The following is a 21,474-nucleotide window of genomic DNA, read 5'->3' on the forward strand; positions in this document are numbered from 1 at the left end:
TAGAGAAAGATTCTTTCTTTCTTCAAAACCATGTTGCAGTAGTTCTCTAATTAAAAAAAAAAAAAAAAAGCCTAAGTTGCAGGCTCAGAACCACAGCACAAATACAGGAGCCATGTAGCTACCTTACTATTAAACACAGTTAGGATCAAGCAATCAGTTAGGAAATGATGCTAGTAACTATTTTTTTCAATGTATTTGTATGAGCCTACCATCTACAAAGTGTTGTCTTAGAGCCAAAAAAAGTGGCCCTATTATTGGTATTAGCCTTCATCCTTAAAACAGAATGACCCTACCCCATTGTGTTATTATTCATTGGCTACCTAAACACAACATTCAACAATGTCCATGGAATTTTAAATACATTTGAGTCATGTGTGAGAAATTATTTTCAGAGTTCATGTATTCTTAATTTATAGTTTCTTTTTTTTAAGATTTATTTATTTATTTATTTGAAAGGGTTACACAAAGAGAGGAGAGGCAGAGAGAGGGGGAGAAAGAGAGAGAGAGAGAGAGAGGTCTTCCATCCAATGGTTCATTCCCCAATTGGCTGCAATGTTGCACCAATCTGAAGCCAGGAGCCAGGAGCCTCCTCCGGGTTTTCCACGTGGGTGCAGGGGCCCAAGTACTTGGGCCATCTTATACTGCTTTCCCAGGCCATAGCAGAGAACTGGATGGGAAGTGGAGCAGCCAGGTCTCAAATGGGCGCCCATATAGGATGCTGGTGCTTCAGGCCAGGGTGTTAACCTGCCGCGCCATAGCGCAGGCCCCAATTTATGGTTTCAATTCTCCTTCAGAAGGAGTTAAGAATTATTCAGATGCTAAACAAGTTAACAAAAACAACCTGGTCAGGTCCATTTGTTAGGTAAATAATAGCTTGCCCCCAAACCTATCACTTAACATGCATCTCAATTTGTAGTCAGGTAATAAAAAAAAAAAAATAAGAAATCATTAAAATGAACAAGTCATTTAACATACATTAGTACTCCCCACAGGCTTTGGAATGATTCCCAAAATACACCTTGGCATCGGTTGGTGTCTGGCTACTCCACTTCCCATCCAGCTCTCTAGTTATGGCCCTGGAAAGCAGTAGAAAATGGTCTAAGTGCTTGGGCCCCTGCACTCACATGGGAGACATGGAAGAAGTTCCTGGCTCCGGGCTTTGGATTGGTCCAGCTCCAGCGACTACATCCATTTAGGGAGTGAACCAGCAAATAGAAGACTCTCTCTGTGTCTCTCCCTCTCTGTCTGTAACTCTACCTTCTCAAATGAAGAATTAAAAAAAAAAAAAAAGAGTTTGACTAACTTAAAAAAATCTATAAACAATTTATTAAAATATAAATAATTGAATCAAGTAAAACTTATGGAGAATAACAATAATAATATATAAATAATAACAAATAAATAACAAGAATAACAAATAAAGCCAAGAAAAATCAAATCAGTTCTCTATTAGCAAGGGAGTGACTTCGGTCAACTCAGTGGGGAATATAATGTTTCCAAGGTCAATGTCAGTTCATGAAAGAGTTGCCTTGTTTTGACATTTCTTAGGAGAGTGGGATCCATGCTTGGGGAGGGGGTTGGTTTCAAGTCTTTCCTTCTAAACAAACACAAAATGATACACTGAAATTATTCTCTCTTTCCAATTATATGCACAACTAGTCTCAAGTTTACCTATTATATTTTAACTTTGTATTCATTTATTTTGCATGTTGACAGAAGCTCAGAGTAGGCAGCTGCTCTCATATCTATTGCTCTTTGAGCAATCTTCAAGCATTTGGCACAATTCTGTGCCAAAAATGAGAATTCTACAAATACCAATGAGGAAGGGTAACAGGAAAAAAATACCAAAGATGAAATGAAATGTCACTATTATCAAAATAAGTCACTATTTTGAATGAAATATAGTCACTATTATCAAGTTACACATACTAATAAAGAAAAACGAAATAATGAAGAAGTCACTATTATCAAGTTATACCTTCTTATGTTATAGAATACCAGAACACCAATAATAGTTTTAAAAACTATATCTAGTGTGGAGAGCCAAGTATTTAAAAATTATTAATTTAAACACTGTTTATAATTCTACTTGTCCTGAGAAAATAAAAACAGCATTTGACCCTTTAGGTTAAATTTACTAATCAATCATTTTATTAGATTTTCTTATTATTATATTTTTACAAGATTCATGATCAATTTTCCTTCAAATCTTGGTAATCTGATAGCAAGTAATTTCATAGTAGATATTTGTGAAACAGAAATAGAATTTAAAAAGATAAATTTTTAATATTACCATAAAAGTATAAGATTAAACTTCTACATGGAGAAGCCTATATCCCACAGAGAATTGACCTAGAGTATATCTTTATAAATTAAGATTCATCCTTTTCTTCATCACTGATAAATTACATCCAGATTCTTGATTAGCAATATATATTTTATAAATTACAAGACATAAATTACAAGACTTATAAATTATAAGACTGACAAAAAGGAAGCCAATAAAAAATTCTTACATAGTTATAATATTTACATAACACCCTCATATTATTTTGTGTCTCCTATCAATGATTGTCATGCTATGTTAACAAGAGAGAAAATATTTTCTGAGTATGAAATCCTAGTGATATTAAAGGTTATTATGCAACATCAGGTTTGTTTTACTGTCCAAATATAGCCCAAATCATTCTTATTTTTAACTGCATTTAATATCTACTTTGGACTTCAAGTTAATACCAATAATACTGTTAATGAAACAAGATAAACTGCTACAAGAAAACACTTAATTTTTTCTTATGTATTTAATTTTTAATTAATTTTGATCAAGGCCACAGTTGAAAGAAGATTAGATATAAATATAGATAGAGATATGGATATGGATATAGATGATATATAGGTATAGATGATATAGATAGAGGTATGTGGCTGATCACATAACAATGCTCAAAGATACAGCCATTTAACTCAATCCTTACTTATAAGAAAGACATACTACTTCCAATAAATAAAGCAAATGAAAACAACTCCTAGAAAGTCAGTTTGTAAATACTATGTGTAACTGTGACAATAAAAAAGAGACTAAAATCTAGTGAGACAGCATAGGTAAAACGCTAAGAACTAGATAGTCACCATCTCCGACATTACCTCCAAAAAGCTTATGAATGCCCTCTCACATAATCTACATATACTAACACAATCTAGAAGCTGGTCTTTATTTAAAAATAAACAAGGAATATTTTGCTGCAGAGTTATTAAAGCTATATTTAAAGTTCATATTTGTGTCCTATAAAAATTTGAAATAATAGATAAACAGTATCAATTAGCTCATCCCTCATCACTTTGTGAGAGGCAATTCTGTTCCCCATCTTTCCTCTAATTGGATTTTTCAAAATTTTACTAATACACTTACTACTACTACACAGCCTGAAGAAACACCAAGATGTCTTTTTTCTCTACTGATTTTACAATCTACAGAAACAGATAATATGAATATCAATGTAATAATGGCAACATGTAAATAAGACCAAGCTGGCCAACACAAACATGGTGTTATCTACACAGAGCTTCAAAGAAATGGCAAAAGATCTTTCTTCCCACTCCCATTATATCCTATTAATACTTCTACCTACCTAGGAAAAAGTTGTTTTACAACTGCTGTCTTGTAAGAATAAGGAATTAGTTCTGTTTATTCAAGATCCCTAGCATATTCAATAATGGATGGATGGATATAAATATGGAAGAATAAATGGATTGATGGATGGATGGATGAAACAGAATGTATTATTTTATACAGGTTTGCATATAAACATTAATTAGAATGAAATTTCTAACAATATCTTATCCCTACAGAATCAAATTCATGTGAGGGGTTTTATAAATGAAATATTGTTTTAACTCAAATAAGTACAACATTTTTATGCCACTTGGAAGATGTACAGGAATCTTCAAAAAGTTCATGGAAAATGCACATTGTGAAAAAATATGTCAATATTTTTCAACAAAATAAATAGATTTTTTTTTTTTTTTGGACAGGCAGAGTAGATAGTGAGAGAGAGAGACAGAGAGAAGGGTCTTCCTTTTTGCCGTTGGTTCACCCTCCAATGGCCGCTGCGGCCAGCGCATCATGCTGATCCGAAGCCAGGAGCCAGGTGCTTCTCCTGGTCTCCCATGCGGGTGCAGGGCCCAAGGACTTGGGCCATCCTCCACTGCCTTCCCGAAACATAGCAGAGAGCTGGCCTGGAAGAGGGGCAACCGGGTTAGAATCTGGTGCCCCAACCGGGACTAGAACCAGTGTGCCGGCGCCGCAAGGCGGAGGATTAGCCTGTTAAGCCATGGCGCCAGCCTAATAAATAGATCTTTTATTCCATGTCTTTCACAAAGTTTTTCAAGTCCCTTCATATATAGAATATCACCTCAACCAAAATTTAACAATAAAATTGAACTAATTTAACAGTAACTAACTGAACTAATTTAACAATAACTAATTGAACTAATTTAACAATAAAATTGAAGAGAAATTCAATATTAATCAGTAAGCAATCACATTTGAAAGGTAGCATTACTAGAAGTCAGCTACTAAGATTCAGCAAATCCTGAAGTGCTGCTCTGCAGGTTCTAGACAGAAATGGGAAACTCTAAGGAAGTTGGAATATCAAAATCCTACAAGAACAGTAAAAACTTTGTAAATCAAGCATGTCAGACATTCAGAGTTTGTTTTGCAAAGAATGCGAAGATACAGTAAACTGATGGGAAAGAAAAAGTCAGTTGGAAAGCAGGTAGGATAGGAAAATTACTAGAGAATACCAAACATGTATAATTATACTCAGGGAATCACATATAGAGCCTGTCTATGAGACCAAACTGCCCTGTCAATCATACACATTCCAGTTAGCTCTGGAGCAGTACCAAACACTGTGGGTTTGTTTTGTAGTTTTTATTAAGTGATCTATAAGTCTATAATTAGATTTATATAAACCTAGACTACAAATGACAATTGCTATAGAATTACTAAATGACTTGAATAGAATGTTATAATTACAATTTCCAGGCTAGGGAGGGGAAAGAAAAGAAGACAAGATTGTTTTCAAACTGATTAGCAATTGCACCTCACTGCACAGCAGTATGAAGAAACAGATTCAGAAACACAGCACCAAGATTAGTGGGACCTTTGAGCCATACTCTCTATTTGGTCTCATCACTTTACCTGGCAACAGTGCCAATTTAGCAGGCACCGGGCTGTGCAAAAAGATTTGCATGTAAATGAACACAGTTTGGGGCATTTTGTTTTATCTCAGTAGAAGAGAAAGATCACTTTTCACCGGCACTAAAAAAATAAAACAGAAATTAACTCAGAAGTGTCCAAGATAGAGTCCATTACTGGGAAGTTAATTTGGCAGGTGTGTCAAACTCATGAAGTCATAAAGAGCTTATAGGAAGAATCAAAGAATTTGAAAAATGCAAGAATGGGAGGTATTGTAGGATAAAGCACAGACATAAAATTCTGAAACATAGTAGAAAATTCAAGTTAAGGAATGAATATTTTTAATATTCACTCTAAAAGTTCAAAACAGTTTCAGTAAAAGATTAATACATTCTATAATAAAATAAATACATTAAAATGTTTTAAATAAAACAAATGTAAAGTTTTAAAATAAATATAAAGGGGCAGAACTGTGGTGCAGAGGGTTAAAGCCTGGGCCTGCAAAGCTGGCATCCCATGTGGGCGCCAATTCAAGTCCCAGCTGCTCCACTTCTAATCCAGCTCTCTGTTATGGCCTGGGAAAGCACTGAATGATGGCCCACGTGGGAGACTCAGAGGAAGTTCCTGGATCCTGGCTTCGGATCACCCCAGCTCCAGCCGTTTTGGCCATTTGGGGAGTGAAACAATGGATGGAAGACTTCTCTCTCTGTCTCCACCTTTCTCTGCAACTCTTTCATATAAATAAAATCTTTAAAAATTTTAAATAAAATATAAATAATAAAATACTTAAAGTAAATAAAAATAAAATATAAAGAGTGACTTCAAATATTATAATGCAGTGCTATGTGCCTCAACGTTATTGTGGATTTTTGCTAATTGATTTTAGCCCTCTGCCTCTAACTTAGCATCATAATGGCCTCTATCTTGACATTTAGACTTTAATAGGTTATCTCAGGCACATAATTCACATACAGCATAATACACTAAATATCCCTTATTCCCCTACTTCATTCACTCAAATATTCATTGATTCAAAAGACATTTAATGCTCACTAACTTTAAGGGACTGTGTGAAACAATATAAGACATAGAGAAATACAGTTAGTCAAGGATTCTTGTGTTCAAGAAGGTTATGGTCTAATATGAGATTAAATAGGAGTACAGATTAATATGACAGAAGCCAAATTTAAATATACACGCACCGTACTAGTATTAATGAGGAAATACTTTGATAATTCAGAGAACAGAGAGATCGAACACAGGAGTGAGTAGGTGAGTAAATAAACGAATGTAAGGGAAAATTGACAGATGCCAATTGGAGAGAAGGGACACGCTCTTTCAAATGGAGTCCCCTCTCTTCTTCTATTTGCTGGGCATGTGTTAAAATGGCTTATGTTCCACGCAGAAGCTTTGAGAATAGGGGCTTGGGATAACCTCAGCAATCAGCATGACACAGCCTCAGCAAACCTTCATTGAAGTAAGAAGACAGGAATGAATGAATGAATATTTCTGTTTTATTTTGTAGACATTAGCATGCCAATTTATGAAAACAACAAATAATAGCCAATCCCTATGTATTTCTTGCTACAAAACTGAATTTCTTTTATTTTTTTCTTTTAGATTTATTTATTCGAAAGTCAGAATTACAGAGGGGAGAGAGAGAGAGAGAGAGAGAGAGAGAGAGAGTCAATCTTCCATCCACTGGCTCAGTCCCCCAAAAGGCTGCAACTGCCAGTGTTAGCCATGATAAAGTTAGGAGCCAGGGGCTTCACCCGGGTCTCCCACATGGTTGCAGGGGCCCAAGCATTTGGACCATCCTCCACTGCTTTCCCAGGCACACCAGCAGGGAGCTGGATTAGAAGTGGAGCTGCCAGGAATTGAACCAGCACCCTTATGGGATGCTGGCACTACAGCCAGCAGTTTAACCGCTATGTCACAGTGCTGTCACCCTGAAATTTTTTTAAAGCACAAAATACATTTACAAGTGGTTATACATCATTAAAATATTTAAGATGCTGTTTTAAAATTGCAAAGATAAAGGGGCCTGCATTTTATGACTCCCTTTATTAAATAGGTGAAATTGGAGCACTACTGAGATTATTTGCCAGACAAATATGAAGTTGTTAAAGTTCCAGATTTTTTATTGTAAATGCTTTTTGGTACAAGAACTATGAACTATTGAAATGGAATTCAATCTTTTTTTTACTTTATGATTTCACTCCACTGGAGTTAACTATATTGCAGTTTTCACACAAAGGGCATTAGAGTTATTAGTCTCCTAGAAACAATATTTTCTTTCACATTATCCTCAAATTACAGACACTTGGGATTTTTTAAATTCATATTGAGTTTCTGTCTTATTTTCCTATACTTGTGATCTCAAGATAGCAATTGTCAATTTAGTTGACAACTTAGCTATAAAGAAAATATCAAAATTGAGTATTAAGACCTGAATTATAAGAACATATTTAAAGAAACAAACTAGCTAATTTTTAAAGATAGATCACATATATTTAGTCTCTTCAATACTTCATGAAAATGTTTTTGGATAATATACTATGAGTAAAATCAGTAATTCTACAGTCTGTTGTACTCACAGCAATTAACCATGAGAACCCTGGAGTTCCAGGAGCTAGACTTCAAACAGTAAGTTTTAAAGTAAATTATATTATCTCTGTGGGAGAGTCTATAAAAGTAAATACTTAATCACTCCCCAGCAATACTAACTCTCACCAATTTCTGGAAAATAACAACATTATTTTTTAAAAGATTTATTTATTTATTTGAAAGTCAGAGTTACACAGAGAGAGGAGAGGCAGAGAGAGAGAAGTCTTCCATCCGCTGGTTCACTCCCCAGACGGCCGCAATGGCCAGAGCTGCTCCGATCCAAAGCCAGGAGCTTCTTCTGGGTCTTCCACGCGGGCGCAGGGGCCCAAGGACTTGGGCCATCCTCCACTGCTTTCCCAGGCCATAGCAGAGAGCTGGATGGGAAGTGGAGTGGCCGGGTGTTGAACCAGCGGCCATATGGGATGCCGGCACCTCAGGTTAGGGCATTAACCCGCTGCACCACAGTGCCGGCCCCAACAGCATTATTTTCAAACTAAGGCAGCTACTTCCTTTTCTACCCACAAAAGATGAATACTACAGCTAGTAGAATCAGACTATCAGACTATCATATAAATACTTAGAAATATGTATAGATACATAGATTTTACCTTGATAGATCAGTCTACCTGATCTATTGCCTTTCTTTATCCTCTTGCATTACTTGTCTATCTCCCTTACTAGCCTATGGTTTTGCAAGAAATCCAAAATTGTGCTGTATTCAAGTTTGTTCTTCATTTTCCCAGTATTGCTGTTCTGCAACACCTACCAAATATGTGTTATATAAAGAAAAGACGACATGTACAGTTTAATACGAAATGAAGCACAGATTGATGTTTCCAAATTTTGTTAAAAAGCTAAGATAAGGCCGGCGCCGTGGCTCATTTGGTTAATCCTCCGCCTGCAGTGCCAGGACCCCGGGTACTAGTCTCAGTTGGGGAGCCGGATTCTGTCCCAGTTGCTCCTCTCCCAGTCCAGCTCTCTGCTGTGGTCCGGGAAGGCAGTGGAGGATGGCCCAAGTGCTTGGGCCCTGAACCCTCATGGGAGACCGGGAGGAAGCACCTGGCTCCTGGCTTCGGATCAGCACAGCACGCCAGCCATAGTGGCCATTTGTGGGGGGTGAACCAATGGAAAAGGAAGACCTTTCTCTCTGTCTCTCTCTCTCTCTCTCTCTCACTAACGCTGCCTGTCAAAAAAAAAAAAAAAAAAAAAAAAAGCTAAGATAAATCAATCAGAAAAATGTCCATTGATTTCCAAGTCAATGCAGAAATTTAACTTTGAAATCTTCAAAGATCCCACTGAACAATCCTACAGATAGATAAATAGATATCCAAACCCTTTCCAGGATAGTCTATTCTCTCGTCACTTTATATTGGCCAATATGAATTTAGTAAGAAGCAGAGAGCTTTGATTTTGAACTATTACCATCCACCCACATCATGAATCTTCAATAAACCATGTTTCTATCCTGAGGACCCAATACGTACAACAGGATCAAAAGCCACAATGTAGAACAGGAAATTCACATTCTCGACTGTTGAAATAAGATCCAAATGCTGAGAATTGATATTTAAATACTGTCAGACATATTATATTGTATTTACCACTCTGTGCTCCCAGGCCACTGTGAGTTAGAATGATAAATGGACAGTAAAATATAGTGGTTAGGAAATGAGGAAACCACTTCGGCAACTCAGTAGGTAAATAATTTTAGACTAATTATTTAGGTCCCATTTTCCTAAATGTTGCACTCTTGGAAGTCTTAAAATAGATTAATTGAAATTCAGCATGCAGCATGGTACCTAGTACACAGTAAATGCCTGGCTGGTTTTTGTTGTTGTTGTTTGCTTGTTCGTTTTTTTGCAACATTACAGAAAGGCCAGCAATTCAGTATCTAAAATCAACAAGGTAAAGATACTTTGAGTCAAGAGTCAATGAGAGAAGTGGGTTCATGTCACTGATGTTATGTAAGTAACTAGAAAATCATGGAACATTTGTAACAAGGGACAGGGAGGTGTCAAAGTACATTGGCAAAGCCAATGTAACTAGTAAGTGTGCTTCTACAATGGAAAAGGGACCATGGGAAAAGCCAGTGTTCAAAGTCAGAGATAATGAGTACAGTTTGAGAAAAATTCAGAAACAATTTACATTTCATTCATTGGAAAAACATTCTAATGCCTTTAATTTTTTTAATTTTTAAAATTTATATAAAGGTAACAAATTTCACATATTTCATACATGCAGTTTTAAGAACATAATGATACTTCCCACTCTACCCTTCCTCCCCTGCTCTCAGTCTCCCTTCCTCCTTCCCTTCGTTTTTTACAATGATACCCTTTCATTTTTTTAATATTCAGAATATTAAACTTCAACTAAATAAAGAATTCAACAAGTAGGAAGTAGAAAAACCACTGTTCCTTGGGAGTATAGCCAAGGGCTGTAAATAATAATCAAATCTAACAAATCTCAAAATAACAATTTTACTCACATGTATTACATATTTTTGTACTCTTTATATTAGTTAACACAAATCAAGAAAAACATGATATTTGTCTTTTTGGGACTGGATTATTTCACTAAGCATAATGGTGTCCAACTGCATTCATTTGTTTCAAAGACAGGATTTAATTCTTTTTACAGCTAAGTAGTATTCTGTCATGTATATGTACCAAAATTTCTATCCAGTCATCAGTTGATGGCATCTGGGTTGATTCAATATCTTAGCTTGTGAGTTGAGCTGCTATAAACATGCAGGTACATATAACTCTTTCATATGATTTCATTTCCTTGGGTAAATTCACGAATAGAATGGCCGGATCATATGGTAGATCCATTTTCAGATTTCTGAGGAATCACCATACTGTCTCTCATAATGGTTGTATTAGTTTACATTCCTACCAACAGTGTGTTATGGTGCCTTTAACCCTACATCCTCACCAGCCAGCATTTGTTATTTTTTGAATTTTGGATGATAGCCATTCTAACTGTGATGTCGTGAAACCTCATTGTGGTTTTTATTTGCATTTCCCTGACAGTGAGAAATCCTGAGCATCTTTTCATATATCTGTAGGCTATTTGTATTTCAGCCTTTGAAAGATGCCTATTCATATCGTTAGCCAATTTGTTAACTGGATTGTTTGTTTTGTTGTTGAGTTTCTTCAACTCCTTACATAGCTAGATATTAATCCTTTATCAGATGTATAGTTTGCAAATATTTTTCCCATTCTGTCCATTGCCTGTAATTTGCTGAATGTTTTCTTTGCAGCACAGAAGTTTCTTAGCTTGGTATAATCTTATTGCCTATTTTTGCCTTTACTGCCTGTGCTTCTAGGGTTTTATCCAGGAAGTTTGCCTATGCCAACATCTTGCAGTGCTTCTCCTATCTCCTATGCTTTCTTTTTTTCTTTCTTTCTTTTTTTTTTTTTACAGGCAGAGTGGACAGTAAGAGAGAGAGACAGAGAGAAAGGTCTTCCTTTGCCGTTGGTTCACCCTCCAATGGCCGCCACGGCTGGCGCGCTGCAGCGGGCGCACTGCACTGATCCGAAGGCAGGAGCCAGGTGCTTCTCCTGGTCTCCCATGGGATGCAGGGCCCAAGCACTTGGGCCATCCTCCACTGCCTTCCCAGGCCTCAGCAGAGAACTGGCCTGGAAGAGGGGCAACCGGGACAGAACCCGGCGCCCGGACCGGGACTAGAACCCAGTGTGCCGTTGCCGTAGGTAAAGGATTAGCCTATTGCGCCATGGTGCCGGCCCTCCTATGTTTTCTTATGGTGATTTGATAGTCTCAGGCCTTAGGTGTAGAATCCTGATCCATTGTCAGTTGATTTTTGCATAGGGTGTCATATATGGGTCTTGTTTAATTCTTCTGCATGCAGAGATCTAATTTTCCCAACACCATTTGATGAAGAGACTGATCTTTCTTCAGGGAGTGATTTCAGTTCATTTGTCAAAGACTGGCTGGTTATAGATGTGTGGGTTGGTTTCTGGGATCTCTAATCTATTCCATTGGTCCACATGCCTATTCTTTTGCCTGTACCAGGCCATTTTGATCACAACTGCCCTGCAATGCATCTTGAAATATATTATTGTGATGCCTCTAGCATTATTTTTATTATTTAGGATTCCTTTAGCTGTCTGGGGTCTCTTGTGATTCCATATGAATTTTATGGTCATTTTTTTCCAGACCTAAGAAGAACATCTTTGGTATTTTGATTTGGATTGCACTGAATCTGCAAATTACATTGGGTTGTATGGATATTTTGAATATATCAGTTCTTCCAATCTATGATCATAGAAAATTCTTCCAACTTTTTGTGTCTTCTATTTCTTTCCTTAATGTCTTGTAATTTTCATGATAGAGATCTTTCATGCCCTGCTTAAATTTACCCCAAGGTATTCAAATTTCTTCCAGCTATTGTGAATGGGACTGATTTTACAAGTTTTTTTCTCAGTCACAGCACTGTTTGTGTATACATAGGCCATTAATTCTGTGTGTTGATTTTATATATTGCAACTTTCCAAATTTGTTTATAATTCCAATAGAAGTAAGTGCAATTAAAAACTGATTACAATCATAAATGAAAAACAAAAGTAAGGTAATATGCCTCAGAACTACATTTCAACTGATTCCTTTATGAAGTAAGTCTGTTTCTTTCTTTACACGCAGATGATAAAAAAAACAATAGTTAAAAACACACTAAACTATTACTTCTTCAACAACTAACAGATGTAGAATACATGCTAGATAACAACTGGACTTCTAAAAATGGAAGGCTTCTTCTGTAATGTATGCGAATAGCATGAGCATTTTGCTCAAAGACAATCAGTACAAATGTTTATGTTTACTAAAACTATTTTAATCACACTTAACAAGCAAATAAATTCTGTATTTTATAATTCTAAAGAAAATAAATCCTTATTATTATCTCTCAAAAATGGACTTTAATTTTGTGTTCTTCAGAGTATTTTGTATTTAAAATAATTGTTGCTATTCACAGAAGAGATGCTTATGTGATTTTAACCAATTAGAATATGTGAAATACATGTGCATGTTCATGTATACACAAAAATACTTGTACAGACATAGATGTTATTTACACCAAATATAGAAGATTTAAAATGCTTATTATTACTCCATAACAAACTCTAAAAAGCTATTCTTTATAAGCCCAAATATTATATATGAATGGAGGAAATATCTTTAACAATGAATTGTTCTATAAATTTTATGTGAAAATTATATATTATTCTTGATGAAACAGATGGAAAATTACTGATAAGGCAAATATTGATAGAAAGATAGTACTAGGTTATTGTAATTGAAATTTTTCCTAAGTTAAATTCTAAATAATGACTCAGCTACTACCTCTCATCATTAGAAAAGCATATAATGATTTCTTAGCTCAGACCATATGGCAATGCTTTAAAAAAAAAAAAAGAAGAAGGTTTATTTATTTATTTATTTATTTGAGAGAGAGAGAGAGAGAGATTTCAGCCACTGGTTCACACCCTAGACGGCCGCAACAGACATGGCTGAGTGAGGCCAAAGCCAGAAGCCAAGAGCCAGGAGCTTCATCTGGGTCTCCCATGTGGGTGCAGGGTCCTAAGCACTTGGGCTATCTTCTCTACTTTCCCAGAGCATTAGTAGGGAGCTGGATTAGAAGTGGAACAGCCAGCACTCGAATTGGTGCCCATATAGGTTGCAGGTATAGCAGGCAGCAGCTTTAACGGCTACGCCACAAAACCAGCCCCATGGTAATGCTTTTTAAAAAAAAGTTTTGGCCGGCGCCACAGCTCACTTGGCTAATCCTCCGCCTGCGGCGCCGGCACACCGGGTTCTAGTCCCAGTTGGGGTGCCAGATTCAGTCCTGGTTGCCCCTCTTCCAGTCCAGCTCTCTGCTGTGGCCCGGGAAGGCAGTGGAGGATGGCCCAAGTCCTTGGGCCCTGCACCCGCATGGGAGACCAGAAGCACCTGGCTCCTGACTTTGGATCAGCGCGGTGCGCTGGCCGCAGCAGCCATTGGGGGGTGAACCAATGGAAAAAGGAAGACCTTTCTTTCTCTCTCTCTCTCTCACTGTCAGGTATAACAGGGAGATTCTATAGATACCTTAAACAGAGGTTTCTATCGATATTTCTGAGGAAGTAAAAGCCTTATGAGATTTAAATCCCTTCCTGGAATCATTCTAACTAATTAATCAGGCAATGAGTGTCACTGTTTATTTTATTTTTATGAAATAATGTATTTGAGTCCTGTTTAGTAGGTTGATTGATTTTTTTGTCCAGAGTAGAATAAGAATAAACTGAGATTGTACTGTTGAACATCCTAACCATATGTGAGAACATATCCAACAACAAAAGATTCACAAAGGAACATACATTAGATATTTAAATAGATAATCAGAGATAACTATTTAACTGATAATCTTCAATTTATGATTTGCAGTCTGGGTACCAGAAACCTCTAGATACTAAATCAAGCAGGAAATCGTATGTGTGTACACATACATGTAAAATAAATGTATCATTGTTTATTATTTTTATAAGTTATGACCCTATAAATTACAAATTACAGTAGAATTAATTTCATATAAGCTAGGAAAGATTCAGTAAATATGAGGCATTCAGTTCTATGACAAACAGGAACAACTACCGAAAATCCTACAGATATATCACATATAGAGCACTGATTTCCCACAGGTTAATATAAAATGCATGTACCCAATAACAGCTCTAATTTTATTGTCTCCTATAAATCAAATCTATTCATGCCTTACACTTTAATAATATACTGTAGTTATCAGAGCTATTTCACTTGTAACAACAGAAATTTTTATTTATTTTAAATGGGAAGGATTCTATTTTACTCTTAAAAATTTTCGTTATGATCCTTCAATTTTCTTGACCATTTTTAAAGTATATTTCTTTTATTCACAAATCGGAAAATTTCATGTCTCCAATTTTTAGACTGTGACATCCAATTATGTTTGAGAGTACTTTTGGTTTGCAGTATGTATGTTTCCTTTCTGCTCACAACGGTCATGCTTAATTTTTTTCCTCCCATCTTTACGATTTGCTTTCTTTGTTTAACAAGGAAGTCCCTTCCTCCCCTATATCAATAGTTCTTTCAAATTATAGTATCCTTGATACTTTTTAGACATTCATAGAAGCCATGGATTTTTCCTGGACTTTCCCTGATCTCTAAATTTTAGAAATGGGCAAGTCTAAGTACATCAACGTTTCAAGGAATCTTGGTGATGAAATAAACACTAAGAAGTTATGGGTAGAAATAACCAGAATAGCTTGACTGGACAATTCTCTTCTGTAATAGTTCTCGAAGAACGCATGTGGATTACAACACAGTATTAGAAACTTGTAGGAAAGACAAATTACAGACCTATTCCAGACTTACTAAATCAGAAACTTGGGAGACAGGATGGGAAATTGTAGGAGATGATTTTTATATCTGCTAAAATTTTATCCTAATACTATGCATAAACAAATAATGATATTCTTTGTTCTAAAAATACAATTTATCTCAGTTAGTAAATGCATTTTTTTTTTAGTTTTCCAATTATTTTTATGATTTTCATGACCATTTGGGCTACTATTTCTCTGAAAGAGCTAGTTAAGAATTGAGCAACTTCACCTCAGGCTTTAAAACTGCTGCATTGGGCTCACTATAGAAGAATGAAAGACATCAGCGGGTAGCAGCCACAGTTGTAGCCATTGAGGTTAGTCAAGCCACTGCTCCACAGTACCCTAGCTTGCCCACAAAACTGTCTGTCTTTTTGTAACTGACTTTTCTCATGTCATTTTTTCCCAGATACCTTTATCAATGAATGTGTCAACCTTTCTGGCATACGACCAGCCCACAATAAGTTACTGTGGGGTGCATCATGAACTTCTCTCTCATAAGTCTTTTGAAACGAATGCACAGGAAGATACGATGGAAACACATCTAGAGACTGAGCTGGACCTGAGCACAATCACAACAGCTGGCCGAATCAGTGACCATAAACAGCAGCTGGCTTAACTGACCTAACTGGTAGCCAAAGGTTGCCACCAAACTTTGTAACCTCAAGGACAAAATGAGGAAGATTTGTTCATTGTGGACTCTAAAAAGGCAAAACAACACAAAAAATCCCCTGTTCAAATAAACAAAAATCCAAGGTTGATTCATGAAATAAAGAAGACATGAATTGTTTCAAGTCTACACTTTGTAATTAGCTAAGTTGTGCAGTATTTTTTTGACTTAAATAGAGTATGACCCTGAAAAAAAGAAAAAAAATCGTTTTTTTCAAAACTCATCCTACCTACCTGTAAAAACTGTACAGAGCTAATGTATTTTTCATATTGTAAAATTTCAATTATAGAAACAATTGGTATGTATAGTACCATAATTTAATTACATTTTACTTTACAAACTTTACACATTTCAGTTTCTAAAATTTTAAATTAACAAAAATTATTTCTTGTGTTCTTCAGAGTTACTCGGTTTTGTAGGGACTGTTTTGTTACTGCTTTTGTGCCCGGAACCTTGATTCTAAAATTCTGTGCTGTGCAAAACATGCACGATTTTTATCATGCTTACTGCGTAGAATTTTATCTACTTGTTCCAGAAATAATACATTAACCAAAAAGGATTTAATTGTTCAGACTTGTAAGAGGTTCTTCAATTACATAGACAGGTTTTTCTTACAAATGAAAAAAAAAAAAAATCAGAGATTTTTTTAACAGTTCTTCTCAGACTTAACTGTTGCCTTGAATTACAGCCTAGTTTCTAAGCAGTGAAATGTAATGATAAAAAGGGATATTTTAACAACATACTTCCGAATGAATGACTCATTATTTCATTCTTTTGAATAACCATTGCTAAGGGTGGGGGGGAAGCATGGACAAATCATCACTAGAAACAAAGGCCGTAACCACAGCAACAGGCTATGATACACTTAAAAGGTGCAGCTCCCAGTGACAAAGAAAAAAACTTTTGTTATATCTCATTATTTTCAGGCCAAGGTGGGAGGATAGAGTATAATAATTGCACAGTAGCAATTTTTCTCCTAATTAACCCAAAGTGGTTTACCTAAAAATAACCATCTCTCAGGGCGAAATGTACCTGGCTCTTGAGACATTTAGAACTTTGAGACTATATTTTGGGAACAACTCACAGAAAATACATGAAATTTTTCACATTGTATGCTACGTCAATTCTCTGCTGAGAGAAAACGTTAAACATCTACAGCTCATTCAGTGTAGACATGAGCCATGGTGGAGAAGTTTATTGCTCAAGTAGACTGTAAACATCCTAAATATGTTCTAAATTGTTTATTTGCCTTCCATAACGGAACTCACTTCCAACTTATCTGAAAAATATCTCAGAATAATTTGACACCAACCCAAATCATACATTGACTATGCACTGCATTACAAATAATTCAGATCAAATTAAGAAAACATACTTTTCAAAGAGTGAAATAATCAACTGGTTTCTGTTGTTTGCGTGACATAGGCTATTGTTTGAAACTATTGTTATTTTATGGCAATTATACATTCTTTTTGATTTGGGTTTTTTTTCAAATATAATCTGTAAGTTTCACTTACTGTTACAGTAGAAGCACTTATTTGTTATTTTATATTCATGATGTCAGAAATATAAGGGGAATATGTCAGTCTAATTGGGATCAACACAGTTAAAAACAATGCGGTAAAGAATTAATGAAAAGCAATGTCAAACTTTTAATTTCTTATTTTTTCCAAAGAAAATTATATCTACAAAAAGTCTAGTTTTATACTGCTTATCACAGCAAATTTAAGAGCAGCTTCAACAATAATGAATTTAAAAATTATAGATCAATTTTTCTTGAAAATATACAAAGTCAAAAAAGAAAAAAAGATGCAAAATGTTGAAAGAAGCAAACTCTACTACTAATTTACATGAAAGCAGCTGTCAAACATAGTATTTGTTATTTAACACAACAGATTTTGTAATGTATTCTGCATAAATTGTTTGCTATTTGAAATTTTTACCATTTTAGTCCAATTTTAATCTGTATTTTTTCCAGTTTCTAACTTCCTTGCAATGCATCATTTTGAGTATTCTTAATCCTCTATATTGAAATTTGGCTTTGCACAAAATGGATTATAAATCTGCTATTTGTAGGTTTGAAATCAAATGCAAAATTATGTTAATTACAATACTGAAATATTAGTTTTAACTTTTCTCATTAGGACTTGTTCTTGCAAGGACCCAAAAGGAGGATTAATTTGTGTAAATAATCACTTTAAACCTATTTCTAGACACCTTCAAATTGATAAATGATTTTTAGAAATTTTAAGATTCTAAAAACCTTACAAATGTATGCCCTTGGTTTCCTGAAGCAAGTCACTTTCTTTCTTATTCATTATAAATTCATCTTAAGTGAACAACTGTGAATAGAAACTATCATCTCAGAACTGTAGCTCCAATCATCTAAGGACTTAAGCTACAGTATGAGGCAAATGACCTAAGAATTTTGCGATTTCTCATATTCAAAATTAAACCAAAAGAGTTTTTAACAAAGAAGAAAAAAAGATGTTGGTTTGTTTGCTTCATTTATATTCTTCCATGTCTTGGAGGAAGGGGTTGAAAATCTAGAATAGACTGTGCCTGGAATCTTTATCACATATTTTTGAAATTTATATCAGTTTGTGTTTAAACTTTTACTTCTAACCTATCTTTTTTTCAGCATTCAATAATCTCCCTTTTCCTCCCTTTAACCACCTGCTCCCATGTCTTTCTTCCTGTCTATTGCTCATCTATTTAAACAACTGAAATGTTTACAAATGTATGGAGTTGAAAAATGGAGAGTTTGACCCAGTGTGGTTATAGTAACAACAGCAGCTACAGCAAACAATAAAGTTAACAGTGTTTTGAGGTTTATACATCACATTTTACATAAATTATCTCATTTTGTCTTCATAACAACCCTATGAAGACACATTAATCTCAAAGAACTTGAGCTCTCACCCAAGAAAACAGGGCTAATAATTGGTGCAGTGAATCAGTCTCAAAATTCAGAGCCTGGTTGTCTTTCCACTACCCTAAAAACTTTCTCTTTCTGAGGACAGGCAAAGAACTCCCAGAGAGAGTGGACAGAATGAAAGAAAAAAAGAAGTGCCCGACATGTTCTTCAGTAATCCCTAATTTAACTCAGTTCCTCTACCTATATTATACATGGACTAATTATTTCTGTATGCTACTTTGGGCTTTCATACTAAAACTCTTTCAAAAGTACAGTAAGTCACATATTTCTTAAAATATAATATCATATGTAAATATGCATAACAGATACTCCCAAGATATGGATGTATATACACCCCCAAGGGGTAGATGTAAAATCAAGAAGCATAAAAAGAGAAACTGGACACAACCCAAAGTGAGTTTGCATGAGCAGTTAAATAAGATCCACAGTGCAATGTTGAGCACAGATTCAACACACGTTCAATGGATCACATCTTTAATTCAGAACTGCTGGCAAAGATTTGTGTGTGTGTATGTGTGTGTGTGTTCTTTTTGGTTTTGGGAAGATTTCTTGACCCAAGAATTCTTTTACTCATAATAATAGGAAATAAGTTTCCATATTTTCTCCTTCTAAGAAAAATAAAATGTAACTTCTGCAAATGGATATGCAGATGCTAAAACATATGCTAGCATGCAAATAATATATTTTGCCAGTCCTTTTATTCTTGTCAAGTCACTATATCCACTCCCTCTTGAATATTCAAGATTCTTAACATACATTACATTTTTAGAAAGATGGAAAATATACCCAAATTTATCTCAAGAGAAATGACATAATTTGAACTTGAGCTCAGATATGTGTGACTCCATAAACTGCTTAGAAATAAAATCTTTGCGCAGAACTATTTTCTAAAATAAAATCAACATACTTGAGTTTAAAGAGTAAAAACATATTTGTTTTTCACAACCTTGATTAGAAGATGGACATCATCTCTCAAACTAAAATTAAAAATAAGTAAAGAAACTAAAAGCTTGAAAACAGACACCTCGTGCGAACTGTTAGTAAACCAAAAGAAAGAAAATCAGATGTTCTTAGTAGATGGCAGCAAGTGAAGGGAGAGGCAATTTGGCCTTAGCAGAGAAATTGAGAAATCTCCAAAGGAGATATAATAACATCTTACATTAGCATAGCTCTTAAAGGGCCATAATGCTGAGTAACACTATAACAGTGTCATAACACACGATCCTAATGGATTGGTTTTGCAATAAGAATACAGATGAATCCTTGGAGTAAAGACTTCCAGCTACTCCCAAATTCTTTTCAACTGTCCCTAAACGTGGTGCTCCCTCAAAAAGTTCATAGAAACATGGAATTAAAGGTAAGTTTATTTTTCTGCAATTTTTTTTAAATCCATGCAGCTTTTTTTTCCATAATACATATGTTCCATGAATTTTGTTTTAAAAATCACTCATAGAGAGTTGCCAAGAGCAAAGGATACAAAATTGATGCTTTCAAACTTCAGATATACACATGAGGAAGGCTAGGTTGATAATTGTGCTTCATTTTACTATCAACAGTAACAGGAAAGAAACAATTGAAAATTTGAAAATTCAAAACATGCAAAGAAACACTAAAGTGATAATGGATCAGTTTGGAAGGTCTCCCATGACTTCCACTATTTTATGGTGAGAGATAAGGTAATTAGTATTTAATTTTTTTTTAGGGTAAAAGTCAACATTTGATTATTGACCTTTCTACTGAGGGCAATGGTCACACCACACAGCAGCAGAGAGCCTCAGCCGTCTAGGACATAGAAAGCTCTGATTTTCTTTCTCTTCTCTCTCAAACAATTATAGGTAATTTTCTTTGACAAATTTGTCTTCCTGAAAAATCTGAGTGAAGATTTGTTTTGTGAATCAAATAATACTTCAAATACATCAAGAGGCCTTGTGATAAAGAATCCTACAGTAAATCTTTTTGTTTGTTTTTTAAGCTGAAACATCACTCACTAATTTATCTTTCATAAATTGATTTCCATCTAACTTGTGTTATATAATGCATATTACTTTTAGGATGTGGCCTTGAAAGTTCTATGATAAAGTCTTTGCCTCAGACTATATAAAATGAAGGCTGACCCCAAGTTTTGTGTTGGTTTATAACAATGATCTGTTTCAGTCAGTTCCAGTTTATATGGATTAATGTATTAAGACAAACCTGAATGGATAAGGTTGACAGGTTTTTTTTTTTTCTACTTAATATTTAAACTTTTACAACCCATCATTTCCACAAAGTTACTATTAAAAAGTAGAGTTGACCCCAAATCCTTTGGGTCAATACTAGACTTACTGAATCAGAATCCATGAGATACACTGCTAACACATCACTCAGATGTGACTAACACATATTAAGTCATGGGGGAAAAAATTGCTCAAATTTATTTTTACCAAGCTACTGACTTATTCTAACTCTAGTTTAAAATGATCAATTCATGTGTTTTCATCAATCATTGTGAGTCTAGTATTTTAAATTTGATTAAGAAATTTTTTCTTAACTAGAAGAATGCAAAACAAAGGACATTTACAAAAAAATGCTCAGGTTGTTTCTTGACAGACTGAAATGTTTATAGATTTTTATTTTTGCTTCCCATTAACTCAACAAGCATATCTTAAAA

The 21,474-nt window shown here is 35.0% G+C and overlaps 2 protein-coding genes across 2 annotated transcripts in view; one reads left to right on the plus strand and one right to left on the minus strand.

Annotated features, from left to right (window-relative positions):
* The window catches only part of LRRTM3 (leucine rich repeat transmembrane neuronal 3), a 172,969-nt gene extending 157,134 nt beyond the window's left edge, over positions 1–15,835 (plus strand). Inside the window, exon 3 of the mRNA XM_062215141.1 lies at positions 15,626–15,835. Within this exon, the coding sequence (XP_062071125.1) occupies positions 15,626–15,835 (210 nt within the window). The remainder of the gene's footprint in view (positions 1–15,625) is intronic.
* Positions 1–21,474, minus strand: part of CTNNA3 (catenin alpha 3) — a 1,620,267-nt gene that overhangs the window by 1,144,502 nt on the left and 454,291 nt on the right. The window lies entirely within an intron of this gene.

This window comes from Lepus europaeus, chromosome 17 (assembly GCF_033115175.1).
Source record: "Lepus europaeus isolate LE1 chromosome 17, mLepTim1.pri, whole genome shotgun sequence".
Taxonomy (NCBI): Eukaryota; Metazoa; Chordata; class Mammalia; order Lagomorpha; family Leporidae; genus Lepus; species Lepus europaeus.